This window comes from Aspergillus wentii (genome assembly GCF_001890725.1).
Source record: "Aspergillus wentii DTO 134E9 unplaced genomic scaffold ASPWEscaffold_2, whole genome shotgun sequence".
Taxonomy (NCBI): Eukaryota; Fungi; Ascomycota; class Eurotiomycetes; order Eurotiales; family Aspergillaceae; genus Aspergillus; species Aspergillus wentii.
In genome coordinates this window covers 4,532,630-4,546,783 of record NW_024467833.1, presented here as the reverse complement: position 1 = coordinate 4,546,783, position 14,154 = coordinate 4,532,630, and the positions used below count along the sequence as shown (strand labels likewise).

Genomic DNA, 14,154 nt, shown 5'->3' with positions numbered 1-14,154 from the left:
GAAGAAGGAAAGAAAAAAAAAGTTGAACAATCGTTTAGGCATCCCGAAGTGCCTTACATCACCTGCAAAGACATGGTTAGTTTCAATCTCTGGTGTCGAGATAATTGAGACTCACGGTGCAATCCTCATCCAACACAATAGTACGACCTTCATCTCCTCCATTAGCACCGGCAGCCTGAGCTCCGGCGTTTCGGTCTCTCAAATTGGCAGCAAGTTGAGCCAGCATACTCCTCTAAAATAACCATACAGTCAGACATCAATATCATCGGGAACAAGATTAGATGGCAACATACCGTGATGAATGCCTCACTCATTCCCCCTTGTCGGTCAACATCATTCTGGCTCATGATCTTGTAACTATCTTGAATACGTTTGCGACTTTTCAAGCCACCGATAACTGCAGCACCCCGCCCAAGGGTATTCGCTGGATTATCAGGATCCAAGATGTTGATTCCACGGCGAGCATTTTCTTGGGCGTGTTGGTCCGGTGAGAAGATCTTGATAGTATTGTCGATTCCGGAAGCCGCAATGGTGGGCTCATAAGGATGGCCTGCAACAAATGTGAGCTTAGGCAAATACTTAAAAAAGGCTACTGAAACCTACCTTGCACAACATTGACGACTTCACTATCCGCTTCAAGGATATTGACCAAATCGGCCGTTTTCCGATCCCAGATGAAGATATTGCCCGAATCACATCCACTCACCACGTATTCATCATTCAGGCCATAAAAGTTGACGTCCTTGACCGTCTTGATATTGCAATGTCCCCGATAGACTTTCGTGTGCGAAGAGCAAGGGGCTTCGAGATCAACGTCCTCTCTCCGGGTTCTTTGGAAGCCATAACGTCTGATCAAGTGCTCCTCAGCGTCCACGTCATCATCGTCGGTCGATTGTTCGAGGCTCATCTCAGGACCGTCATCGTCATCTTCGTCGGTCGATTGTTCGAGGCTCATCTCAGGACCGTCATCGTCATCTTCGTCCTCTTCATCCTCGTCAACACCAAATTCGTTTTCGTTCTCATCGTCCCGATCTTCCGAATCAGCTTCAATATCGGCTGGCTCAAACTCAGTGTCCAGTCGGTTCTTTCTGCTTGCAGAGCCACTGGATACCACCTTGAAATTCTGAATGCGTTCCTCCTCAACATTGCCATCGATATCCTCCTGAGATCTTTCCTGCCCGACCTCACTATCAAAGTCGTCCTCGACGGTCGCCCGCAATCCACCGAAGGCCTGGTTGACAAATGCATAATTGACCCTAGTACCTGCCTCCATCAGGATTCCGCGCCCCACCTTCAGCGCCCAGAATCGGGTTGCCGCAGACCTATCGAGGGCACGGACATTAGCTGGATTAGGCATGCCATGCTGGGCATCAACCCGTGCTGCAGAGTTATTCAAATCCTCCAGCGGCAACTTGACGGCATTCGCAAAAGCGGTCACAGCTGCAAATTGGGTTTGAAACACGATTCGAGTGCTGTCGTGCTCGAATCGAGAAGCATCAACATTCACCACAGCCGTATCACCCGCTAGACTTTGAAGATAAGGAATTAGATCCGTTTCGATGGCGCGTTCATCAGCCGACTCTGGTACCGGGAATCGCGCATGATTGCGTCGATGAGTGGGGCTGCGCTTGAAGCCAGATAGCAGAGCCGCTCGTCCTCCTTCTACCCAAAGCAAGATGGCTCGCAGAAAGTCATAACAAAACTGTGCCGCTGTGTCGATGCTATCATTTTCCCCATGTGCAGGCATAATCTTTAAGAACATATCGATGTCGGAACCCGCATCTTCGGGGGGACCTTCGATCTCACCTCCCAGAACACGGGCAACCGTGCCAGCAGCTTGAGCGAATCTCCAGGCCTCTTCTCGATTTCGGCGAAGTGTTGTTTGGAAAGCCACGGTTTCGGGACTAGGATTCAAAGGATAACGCCATGTGAGAATGATTTCTCCCATGCTAGGTAGGAAAGACGACGCTAGTGTAAGAACGGACGAGAAGGACGAAGTATAAGGGGTTAAACCGGTTTCCTCATTATCAGTTTCTCCACGGACTGTTGTCTCGAGTGAAAAGAGAGCACTCCGGAGCTTTACCAGGCCCTGGGCAATCCGCATACTCAACCGCTGCGCTTCATTGAGCACGGAATATCTAGCCCTTTCGATCATGTTCTCCGGTGCGTCCGATAAGGTTTCTGACAGAGTCTCGAATGGGATATCCTCAGACTCCCCATTTCCATAGCGAACTCTGAAAGCTAGTTCGCTGTCCGGGTCACCCTGCTCTGCAGTTCCTGATCTGAGACGAGACTGATGCCTATTGCCACTTTCCTGCGACGATGTCGATGCGGATGTAACTGGCTGTGGGCGCTTACGCTTCTTGTTCTTGGAACCAGCCCGTTTACGCGATTCGGGACTTGCTCGAGTAGACTTTTGACGGGACGAAGAGGAATCTCTGGCATCAGGACTGTGGATTAGATCAAAACTGTAAATGTGGTCACCAGACCAGCTGACGACCATTTCGTTCGGGTTGGCATCGCTGATTTTGCAAGCGGTGATATGTCCATTATCATTGTCAGCCATTCGTCTCCTGCCTTGCGGCGCAAACCTCCGAACACACTGGGTCGCCTGGCTCATCATCTCGTCGTCACGGCTACTGCTGCCGCCACTAACAGGGGAAATACCAGGACTTCCCATCTCAGCGCTACGATCGCGCCCAAGCATGCGTCTGTCGTGAAGGAAACAGTGAAGGTGAGCACCGCCCAGTGCGATGTAATGAGGTTGACTAGAGGAGCAAGAAATCGTATTGAGATCAAGACGGTGGCGCTTATAGGAGATCAACGGAGGAGGAACGTTGGAGTCATCATGGTCCACTCCAGGTCGATAAGCCATGAATCCCTGCCCCCCTCGCGGTGAAGGATACGCGGAAGAGGGCTGGCGCAAATCCCATTGACGAACTTCGCCATCTTCGGAGCAGGTGAGGAACAGATGTGGAGACGACTCGGTGACGATGCGCTTGACGCGATCTGCGTGACTCCGGTAGACCCTAGTATTGGTATTGCCTGCAGTCAGATAACGCGTACCGGTGAAGAAATTATACAGGCGTCGACTACGGGTAGAATTAGAAAAAGCCGTTGTGGCCGCGGCATTGTTGCTATTGTTGGAATATTCAATGTCGAAGATGCGCACCTGCGAATCACCCGCACACGTTATCAGGGTCCGGTCATTGGAATGCGGCATAAACTTGACAGAGAAGATGTTCGCTTTGTGGCCAGTGAGAATAGTCGTATTCAAAGAGAACGGCGCGGAAGACGAGTCTGGTTGGTAAGAGTACAAGTTGAGATGCAGATCATCGGAACCCGAGGCCAACAAGCGTCCAGAACCCGACCAGCTGCGACAGTGTCAGAAAAGCCCAAACAAAGCAATCGCAACCGCTCAAGAAGTCCAAGAGGTGAAATGAAACCACGCGAAAAGGGGAATACCCACGCCAAAGCATTGACACAACCAGTATGCCCGCCCAATTCATTCACAATGTCCAGATCGTTCATCCATTCTTTCGACCCATAGAGTCCACGGATACCAGCATAAGGCGATGCTTCCCCGGCTTCCCTCCGCCAGATGCGATCGTATAGCGTGTGCTTCATGATGGGAGCGAAAGAGCGGCCGGGAAATTGAACGTGTTCTTAATAAAGACGAGTTATCGGACCATTGCGCGCGCCGAAGACTTTTGCCGACGGAGACTGCTGCTGCGACGAGTAAATGACGTCAAGCCACAAATGCCAGCGAGACGGGTAGATCCTTAGACTAAAGTGAAGAGATAATAGATCTATGATGAAGCAGCAGAACGAGATCCGGAAAAAAGTGTTAAAATAAGTCGATGTACAAAGAGGTAGATCAAAGGGGGGAGTGGAGGAACAGGGAACAGAGGCACTGCAGGTTTATCTAGGCTGACAGGAAATCCGGGGGGGCGAACCAAGGTTGATTCGCCTCATGTCCTAACAGGAAATGAACATACCTGAGGAGATCGAGGCAAAGCAGAAGGCAAATATGGAGCCTGCCAGTAACAGGTTCTTCAGATAAGAGGGAAGATTGGGAGGACGATTTGGCGGGGAGCGACGAGAAAAAGGAAAAAGTGGGAGAGGGTGAGAGGGCGATGGGCGATGTTGGTTACGGTCTACGTACAATACAGCAGAGAGAGGAGAGGAGAACACGACTGGATGAATCCCCACCAGAACCAGGGCCACATAGGTCTACATACACAGAAAAACAATACAGACATTATGTTACCTTCCTACAGCGCCAGACAATCTAGCCAGACATCGAAAAACCAGAGCAAAGTCGGCCATTCAAAGTCGCGACGAGCAAAAGAACGACAGCAGACTAAAGGGCGCTAGTCTGTTTAGGGCGTGCATCCGTCGACAGTCGATGCAGGTCGAATGATGTCATCGATCGGCTGACTCAGCGCGTTTAGTGGGCAGGAGCTATATAGCCCCTGCCGCTGCCCAGTGTCCGAAAGGAGCAGGGGAGATTTTCATCCATCGTGATACATTTATGGCTAACCATCTGCTCGTAACAGGTTTCTTGTCTTCCTCTTGTGTTCCTCTGTCTGAGATCCGGATTTCTCGGCCGGATTACCGGTTTGGACTTTGGAATGGCCTTTAGTCAGAAGGCGAAGAAACCATAATGCCAATCACCTTGCTCTGGACGCGGGCAGAGATGAACTAGGCTGACACCTAGCAAACAAAAAAAAGAAAAAAAAAACAATCAAGGGAAAGAGACCGAGATTCGGAGGACACAAAAACTTCCCTTCAGGGAAGGCTGCAGATTAAAAAAAAAAAATAACCGTGGTCGCCCAAGCCTGACTTGCCAAAAACATCCTCCGTCAAACCGGTTAAGAACGTTATGACTGGCCCATGGAACACGAAAAGACTGGGGAAAGCATCGCTTAAGCAGCACCATGGCCAACCGGTCGACTGTACCGGCATCTTAGCTCGCGGTCGTACGGTTCGTTGTGTTTGGACTTTGGATCGTGTCGCGGGCTGGATGTCTGAAAACCGGTTTTCTGACACTCCCGCAACTGCAGATATCGACTCTCCCAAATTCTAGGACCACAAAAGGGTTGCCCTTGAGCGCCGGAGGGGGGTGTCTCACCGTAACAACTAGCGAACATACGCCGGAAATGTTCCCCTCTTTTTCCGGACTCGTTTTGTCTTTTCATTTTCGTGTCTTGCTTGCACCAGGATGATTTCAGCTATGCAAGGAAGGGGCAACTCGGCACCACTTCCGCATCCACGGCAGCATTCTATCTCAAGAGCAGTCAGGCTATCCATCACATCGACACAGACATCTCTACGATGACTTTCATCCCCTTCTTCTCCACATTCCAACTCTTAGGCCCCTCTCATCGCGTGGTCTGGCATCCGCTAGTTGCTCAGTCAGGTGGCTAACCCAAATTCTCTCGGCCTTAACGATATCGTCTTCAATGCTACGTATCGCAGTGGTCTCTTCAATCATCAGGTTTATCATGTCATTCAGGCCCTTGGCGGTCCGGAGGAGAGCGGAGTCTTGCAGGTTTTCCATGTCCCCGTAGCCCAGAATATCGAGACTCTGCAACTGTCGGGAGCATAGTTCAAGTTTCATCACCAGAGCGTACATTTCCTCCTTCCAGGCGCGGTTCAGAGGGTCAATGAATACCACCTGATCAGCTGCATCCTCGGGGCCGATTCGACTGCGCCATTTCTTGATTTCATTCGCCTTACGCAACCAGTCCTCGAACTCCTGAATGGCCAATGTATATCTTCCTGCTCCAGAACTGTCGGATAAATCAGACACCTCTTGCGCAATCTCTGAGAGAACCTGAATTTGCTCCGCAAAAACCTGTTGACCGTTGTGTTCATGGGAATTCTGGAGCCAGCCAGCCAACGCCTGCCCGTTGAGTCGACGTTGACGTTCTTTCTCTTCCGCCACAACACGTCGGTAACTCGCAGCGACCGCGTCATATTTCTTCCGTAGTTGTTTTTCCGACTGAGCCTGCCAATCGGCATTCTCCTCCAACGAAGACGAATGTAACAGACTTAACTGTAGAACTTCTGTCTGCAACGCTGCAACCTCGGGCAAGGACGAGGGTATCAACGAAGGGTCCGTATCCGTTGAACTAGTATTCGATGGTGTCGGGGTAGGCGGTTTAACCGTTTTCTTCGGTGAGGATGACTGCTGATAAGTCGAGAACTGCGTTCTCGTTCGTGGGGTAGTCGGTGTCGAGGGTATCGACGCCTCAGTCTTTCTGGGCGAAGGGGGACGCGAAGCTGATGCGAGAACCTGGCTACGCTGTCGCAAATGCCCTCTAGGAGCGGTAGCAGTTGCCGGGCTCGAACTCACAGGCTGTCGTAGCGAAATAGATCTCCCGTGACGAGGTAAAGGCGGAGGAGGCATATCCGTTTTCTTAGGCGATGTAGGCACCCTCGGTTTGGGCTCTTGCTTTCTAGGAGACGACGGAGCAACTGGTGTAGTTCTCGTTGAGGGAGCGAGCGTCGTAGCCGTCTTCAACGGACTAGGTCTCATCAAGCTCTGTCGTCGACTGGCCAGGGTGGGCGCAGATGCCGGTGCCTCTTTCTGTGCTTGTGCTTGTCCTTGCGTCTGCGTCACCTCCCTTTGTCCTCTCACTGTACTCCCCGACCCTCGATACGCCAATCGACTGTCTCTCTCCCTCGTCGTCGAACCCCCCTCATCTCGAAGAGAACCACTCCGCTGCGGTAACAGACTCTTCCTCCGATTCGACGCACTATCGTTGCTAATGCCATTATTCGCTGCCGCTGCCGCCGTCACACTATCATTAATAGTAGCAGTCGTCCTCCTCAACGTTCTCTGTTGTTCAGTTGCAGGAATCGTCGACTTTGTCAAACTAGACGTTGACGTCTATCAAACCAAACAAACCCACATTAGCAATGAATCAGCGAGAGTAGCCAACGTCAACAATCAATCAAATCAAATCAGCATCATCAATTCACAATTCACAATCAAAACCCGAAACATACGCCCCACGCAAGGGCCGTCTTGTCTGACAGTATCAATCAATCAAGCAAGCAAGCAAGTCTCAGCCCAGCCCAGCCTAGCTTCGCATTTCGCTCTAGGGATATGTACCCGTAAAGTAGGCAGACAAGGCAGACAGACAGACATGTAAAATAAAAAACACACAAACTAACCTGTTTCCTCGGTTCGCGGAGCGACCCCGAACGTGTGGGTATCGGCATTATCAATTTGATTTGGATTAATTTGAATTGAATTGGTTTTTTAACTGCCTTACTCGTGAATTGGGTTCAATTGATTGGATAAGGAGGAGGAGGGGGATGGGGACATGGTGTGGTAGGTAGCGTGGGTGTGAGGGAGGTTTGAGGTTGGATTGCAGCACCCGCACCCGCACAAGCTGGAGAGTCGGTGACGCCTGTCGGGGTAAGGCAAGGCCCGCTTGGCGCAGGGCGCACAGTGTGGATCGGCATGCGGTGATCCTCGACTATTGACAGGGTGCACAGATTGGTTTGTTTGAGATGGGATTTACATTGATAGCAAATAGTTTAATATGTTTATTTGTATTTTATTGCATGGATTCCCGGATATGATACGGAGTACACTAATGAATCAATACTTTTGTTCAGTCATGGTCTAATAGCGTTGACGAGGGCGTAAGAAAACTTCGTTGAGTATAGATACAGTCACTCCACTCATTTTAAACGTTCAGTTCGACATGCTGACTCTCCAATTACAAGCTTCCGCGTCTGGGGAAAGAAACTCCGTCAATGGCCGGGTGGTCGGTGAACCAGCTAACCTTCTCTCCCGCACCCTGGTTAACCAGAGCACAAGGGAGGCTCCGTCCCTCCTCAGCATCGAAGATCTGCTTCATGATATCCTTCTTGCCTCCTCCAGTGGCGACGAAAGCGATGTTGTAGGCGTGGGTAACAACGGGCAAAGTAAGGGTGATGCGCTTCGGGGGCGGCTTTGGCGAGTCGCTCAATGCAGCCACCCAGGCGTCCTTTTCGCGCAGTAGGTCATGTCCAGGGAAGAGACTGCAGGTGTGGCCATCAGGTCCACAGCCCAGGAGAATAAGGTCGAACACGGGGAGCTTGACGCTGTCCTTGGCGGCGAACGAGCGCATCAGATCCTCTTGGTACGCATCCGCAACCTCCTGGGGGTCCTGGTTGACGAGGGTGTCATCAATCGGGTGCACAGACGGGGTGCCCAGCTCCGAGGGGATCTTGTTGAGAAGCTCATTCTTGATCAGATAGTAGTTGCTGTCCTCATGGGTGAGGGGCACGATACGCTCATCGGCGAAGAATATCTCCCATTTCGAGAACTGAGGAGTATCTTCCTGAGAGCCGTCACCGGGAGCCAGGAGGGCCTTAGCCAGAACGACAGGCAAGGAGCCACCCGAGACTGCGACGCGGAAGGTATCGTGGCGTTTCAGAGCAGCATTTTGAGACCGGAGGATATAAGGCCTTAATTGCTGGGCCAAGGAGCCGGAGTCCGGAAAGCTGTAGAGTTGAGGGGCGGAGGCAGCCATGATGGATATGATAGTCAAGATGTGATGTGTGTAAGAAGGAAGAAAAGCGAGGTTGCTTCAGGGGTGTGTGGTTGTGGTTTCGGTCAACTGTCGGCGGGGTATAGCGGGGCTGCTGAATACCGTCACAGACGGACCAGAATTGGCCGGATCAGCGAGTGTCGAGAATGCAAAGGATTGGTGAGATGGGCGTTTGAGGTATCGTTGCCTCCAATGATCGGGAATAACCTAAGCAACAATGTTTCAGAGAGGTGATAGAGAAAAAAAAAAAAAAGATAAAAAAGATAAACCAACAGGCTGGCAGAGGTGGAAGGCATTCGGGAGAATTACTGCATCCGCTGTCAACCTCAACCGCGATGACGTCGTGGTTCGGGCATGTCGAACTGCCAAAGGGAAACCTCAACCCTAACCGGGCTTCAAGATAAGGATGGCGCGATGGAGGATAACTCTTCACATTCTCACATTGATCTCACCATTCCCCCAAAGCGAAAAGTGTGCGATCGTCGTGGGGGGTCCTTTTTAGGCATTAAGGCCACCAGGGGTCTCATTCCATCGAGGGGTAGAGAGTGATGTCATGTCACGATGGGAAGGAAGTTGGATATACGAAAAGAATGCGCGATCTTGAGCGTCGGTCGTCGGATATGAGATAACATACCACGGGGATTCGCATTCTAACAATAGCCTAATTCAAAGAGAGTAACTCTAGCACCGACCGCTTAGGCGATGCAGCTAATGCTGGGGGGATTGACGAATTCGTCCTCGTGCAGGACCGCCAACGACTCAAGAGAAGAACACAGTCAGAGTGATAACGCGCTATTACACCATCTTGCAGAGACAGTTGGGGGGACAGACGACTGCGCCTCATTATTGTCTTGGGAAACAAAATCAGGATTATTGCTCGACGGAAGGGTGCGGAGTTTACAAAGTAGATGCAGTTGAAGACAGTCGAATGGAGTCAGCGAATATTCGTCAGAGGATCCGGTGACATGGATGTCGTGCAAATCTCAGGGCGGACAACGTGCGATCGATTAGCCCTTAGCATCACCGGATCAGTGGCTTGTACTGGTATGTTTCACATGCGTATAGTTGGGAGTAGTGGTGATATGGGGTGAAGATGGATATGTCTCTATTGGACTGCAGATGAGTCTGAGGGTCTGAGAGGTCGTTTGTACTACTCAAAAACTAGACAGTCCTGAAGGGGAAATAGGACAGCTGAGAAAAAGAAAATACCGCATCTGGATAGGATGAAGCAGTCATATTACTGGTATAGCGGGTACAGCCTGTACTTCCCATCTACCTATGCAGGACAGAAAAAAGAAAAGAAAGACAAGGCAACTGAGCTGAACAGACAGGGACTCGACATTCAGGAGTCAGGAGAAGCATTACAGACAGAGCACATGGACACAGTGGCCCGGTCGCATCAGCTCTGGGGTAGGGTTCCAGCGTGGACCAAGATGTTCGGTTTCACGTCGGACGATCGCAGAATGACAGCCCCTTTTTCGCCGGATAATGAAATGGGGAAGTGATGAAAATGAAATCATGACAGATGGAGAGAGTGATGGGAGAGGTGATGAGGAGGAGGAATAGGGGAACATCGTCAATGCGCGAGGAATGATTGACCAGACAGGAGAAGCAGAAGTTGACTCCATTTCGGCTCATGTCAGTCACGGATTCTGAAACGACCGGAGTGGAGTCGCTCCAGCCTCACGGAATGCAGCAAAGCCACGGCCACCGTTCGCACGAGCTACAAGGCTGTAGCCAGTAGCCACACTGAATTCATCTTGAATTACAGTCACAGAGTATTATCTAAATACAGTCAGTAAGGTACAGTAGAATAGATGATATGCAGTAGGTATATAGTATCTGTAGTTGTATGTAGATGGAGGTAGATTAGAGTAGGTACAGCATAGCAAACGGTGGAGCAGAACATATTGATTAGGGCCTCGTCTAGTGAGTTCTCCTGAACGAAAAGAAAAGGAATCATACAGAGGCGATTACAGAATATGTACACACTAAAGGATCGCCAACACGATCGCAACAGTGCAGTCCATGACGACACGACCCTCGGACCTGGTCAGTAGCACTGGGCTAGTAAGTAGTAGCCGGCTGATGGATCTCACCAGTCAAAGGGAAGGCAGAAGATTGATGAGAAGACAAGAATAAGAATGCACATGACAGAATATCTGGTATTCTCATTCTTATTATTACTATCTTCTTATTATCTTGTTATTCTACCATTTTATTATCTATATAGAATACTCTGAATGTGGTTATTGTTAAGGCATTCCGAATCAGTCTGAAACTGAACCCACATGCCGTCTAACAGCTCCTCTTGTTCCACTCCATCCAGTGCCTTACCCTCAATCCGGTATTGATTGCTGTTCTCTCAATTTTCCAAATCATCTCTCCTCTCCTTTCCACTAACTCCAGCAGGGAGAAAAGGAAGGACCAAAAGGATAAAAGTGGATCGATCTGACCCTTAAGTTCTTATCCTTCCCTTGGCGCTCGCTTTTCCGCTGGTTATATAGATTCTGCGACAGCCTGCATTATTCGCTTCGTTCATTATTCTTTTCCACCGTCACGAGTCTGGCTGCTTTTCTTCTGCCTAAGACTTCAATTCTTCTGCTACCAACTGCCACCTTTCAACCTCTCCCAAATCCTCTCCATACCATCCTTCAATCATCTTGCCACAATTATCTTTTTGATTTTCCCCGAGTTTTCTTAACTCACCACTACCTCATCCCTCATCCCTCATCCGTCACCAAAACAACCGCCCGACTCCCGCCCTTCATCATGAGCTCTCCCTCCGTCCAAGTCCAACCTCAGCCTTCTGGTAGCGCCAAAGGGGTTTCTTCTCACACATCCACGGAATCCGCCCCGGCATCCATGAATTTCGACATTGTCCGCTGTTCGCGCTGTCAGCGTTCCATGAGTCTCGAGAATGAGTCGTCGCCCGGTGTTGTTCGCTTCGGAATGAATTCGTATTACTGCAGTCGCTGCGCCTCGGTGGTCGGGTTCATTCGATGAGCCAGAAAAAAAAAATTCTGCCCAAATTTCTCTGAAACAAACCAAAACAAAGAGAAAAGAGAAAAAAAATGGGGAAAACCATTCCAACGAACAAAGTCGAATTTTCTGTCGCCTATTTTCGACCCGACTGTTCTTTGATGTTTTCTTTCATTTCCTGCTTTTCGACCATTCGCTTTAGACGATATCGCGTGGGAACAACGGACTGTGCTGGCACAGCTTTGGTTCTTTTTCTTTATTTTTTTCAACAACTCATAGAGTGAAGGACCCAATCCATCCATCTACTTCGATTTTTCGCAAGAGTCCCATCGTCTCTCGGAGCCAGCCCCTTCCACAATCCCGCAACGCACAGCCAAACGATTCCGACCAATTTCACCGTACCATACTACACCGATGAGTGACCCGGAGAGAATCGCGACGGACTACAGTGAGAAAGTGCATGCGCACTGTGTCATCGCAATCGGGTATGCGCGGAGGAAAAGGGAAAAGACTTAAAAGGTTCTGATGGAATAGACGATTGGCTTCTGGAATGAAGAACTCGATGGGAGGATTGATCATACCCTGCACCGTGATTCATTCGTTTCATCGCATGACCAGGCAAATCACCACGATCGCTGCTTTGCTTCCCATCCCCATCGCACGAAGAAAGTGCGGAATCCGGAGAAAAGAGACTCTGGATTCGTGTGTTTTACATTTGTATTCTTTTTGAAATACCCTTGGAGCGATGTATTAGAGCATAGGATTTCTTTTGTTTCTCTTCTTGTACTGCATGGACTACATGCTTTGATGTAACTTAGTGCATATCACGACGAAATGACCATACAATCATACTGAACATCTCAATCAACTACGCATCCTACATAGAAAGCCGGTAGTAGGCAGCTCAATAATGCGCAATTCCAAATCCCCTCCCAAGAACCAGCGCCAGTCCATTTCCAACCGTGCAAAGTCAATCCCACCCCAGAAGGGCCCCAACCAAGACAAAATCCACTCCGGCCTGGGACCGGTTGACAGATAGATCAGCGTTCGGCATGGCATGGCATGCATTCGCATCCTGCTACTACGGGCGTATGGGGCGTCCACTAGTCAGGTACTCGTGCTAGTGTCGTGCCATACACAACCGGGGCCAACAGTTGAGATTCACGAAATGTAAAACTAGACTATCGCAAACTATTTCTTTTTAGTCTGGGTGAGCTAGACTGTTTGCATACTTGCATACATGGGTAGTAAGTCGTAACTAAGTAGTTAGTTAGCTAGGTTAGTAGGTAGATAGATACCCCTCCATGTCGATGATGGAGTCATGTTTAATTTTCTTTTACCCCTCCCCCTTACTGCTGATGATCGTGGAATCATCACACACGATCCTGATCCTTTGGAATAGTGTCTGATCATTGATCAATCTGGCATTGGCCTTCGTCTACTTGCTTACTAGTTACTATGTAGTTACTTGTTTACTGACTCGTAGGACAAGGATGTCGGGACAAAGGATACACACAGGCTGTAACCCCTTTTGGGGGATGATCAGTGGGTCTTGTTTTTCTTCATTTTACTTCACCCCACAAAGTTGGCCACATGTTGGATGGGCTTGCGATTATTAAGATCTTTACTTGATGTTATTGTTGTGATTGTATTCTGGGTTATTGGGTTGCTGTGCAGTAGTATGTAGTTGGTAGTATACTGGATAGATGTGAATGATGTGACTGGAATGATACACATCTACAGTAAATGAACTCATAGAGTCATCATCATCAAGGGATGATGACATGTATCCATCTAATCATGATTTGATTATTCTCCTCGCTGTCGAAACAGTCGAAAGAAAGGGGAACTGTCAGTCGATCATCACACTCCACCAGTGTGCTTCTCGAACAATGTTAATCTATTGTTTCAGGATGAAGATCCTCCTGCCATGATACAATCATCCCTCTACTACCCCTCACTCCCTCCTCGTCTGTCAGGATCTACAAACCCGTCACTCGGTCACTGTCTGACCGTCGTATCCCAACCGGGTGGATCAGATGGTGATGGTCAGTCACGGACTCGATCATCAAGGACGGGCCAGGAACAGAGTTTGGTTTCAACTTTTTACCCTTGCGATAGTTTCGCTAGTTTTGTCACTTTCACATTCCTCATACACCCTACCGAGTAATCTTCTTGATGATGCTAGATTTCTTCTAGAGTAGTGGAAGATCATACCGGTTCCACGGTACGACAGATGAGGAGCGCACACTGTCTATCGATCGATCATCCCGACTATCGATTTTTAGTGCTATAAAACACCGTTCTGTCGTTTGGCTTTGGGCAATTATTCTGTAAAGGTGAAAGGTGAAACAGACGGATGATGTGCACTAGAAGTGATAATACTGTTGATGATAATTTAACTCGGCAATCAAAGTCGATTATTATCCCAGCCAGAACAGACGGTGGACTGTGACCCCAGATCTGATGATCGCCATCCATCCAGTAAGGATCATCGTCGGAACTCGACAGTCGAACAAGGCTGTGATGAATCCATGATACATCATAGCCTCATAGCCTCATCCCTGCCATGTTCTGTGTTTTAGCCACCGTTGCTTTTCTGGCCGGATTGGCTATT

The 14,154-nt window shown here is 49.4% G+C and overlaps 3 protein-coding genes across 3 annotated transcripts; all 3 read right to left on the bottom strand.

Annotated features, from left to right (window-relative positions):
- Positions 1–53: 53 nt before the first annotated feature.
- On the bottom strand, positions 54–3,627 carry ASPWEDRAFT_169598 (WD repeat-containing protein; the record flags this gene model as incomplete). Its single annotated transcript, XM_040830483.1, has 5 exons — positions 54–62; positions 116–232; positions 294–550; positions 604–3,374; positions 3,470–3,627. The coding sequence occupies 5 exons, from the start codon at positions 3,625–3,627 to the stop codon at positions 54–56; spliced, it is 3,312 nt and encodes a 1,103-aa protein (XP_040693450.1).
- A 1,717-nt stretch (positions 3,628–5,344) lies between these two features.
- ASPWEDRAFT_103349 (uncharacterized protein) lies at positions 5,345–7,233 on the bottom strand (the record flags this gene model as incomplete). The annotated part of the gene is made up of 2 exons (XM_040827554.1): positions 5,345–6,660; positions 7,176–7,233. 2 exons carry the CDS (start codon positions 7,231–7,233, stop codon positions 5,345–5,347), a joined length of 1,374 nt encoding a protein of 457 aa, XP_040693449.1.
- A 319-nt stretch (positions 7,234–7,552) lies between these two features.
- Positions 7,553–8,762, bottom strand: ASPWEDRAFT_37618 (6-phosphogluconolactonase). The gene has a single exon (XM_040834728.1). It carries the CDS (start codon positions 8,535–8,537, stop codon positions 7,740–7,742), a length of 798 nt encoding a protein of 265 aa, XP_040693448.1. The 5' UTR covers positions 8,538–8,762; the 3' UTR covers positions 7,553–7,739.
- Positions 8,763–14,154: the final 5,392 nt, after the last annotated feature.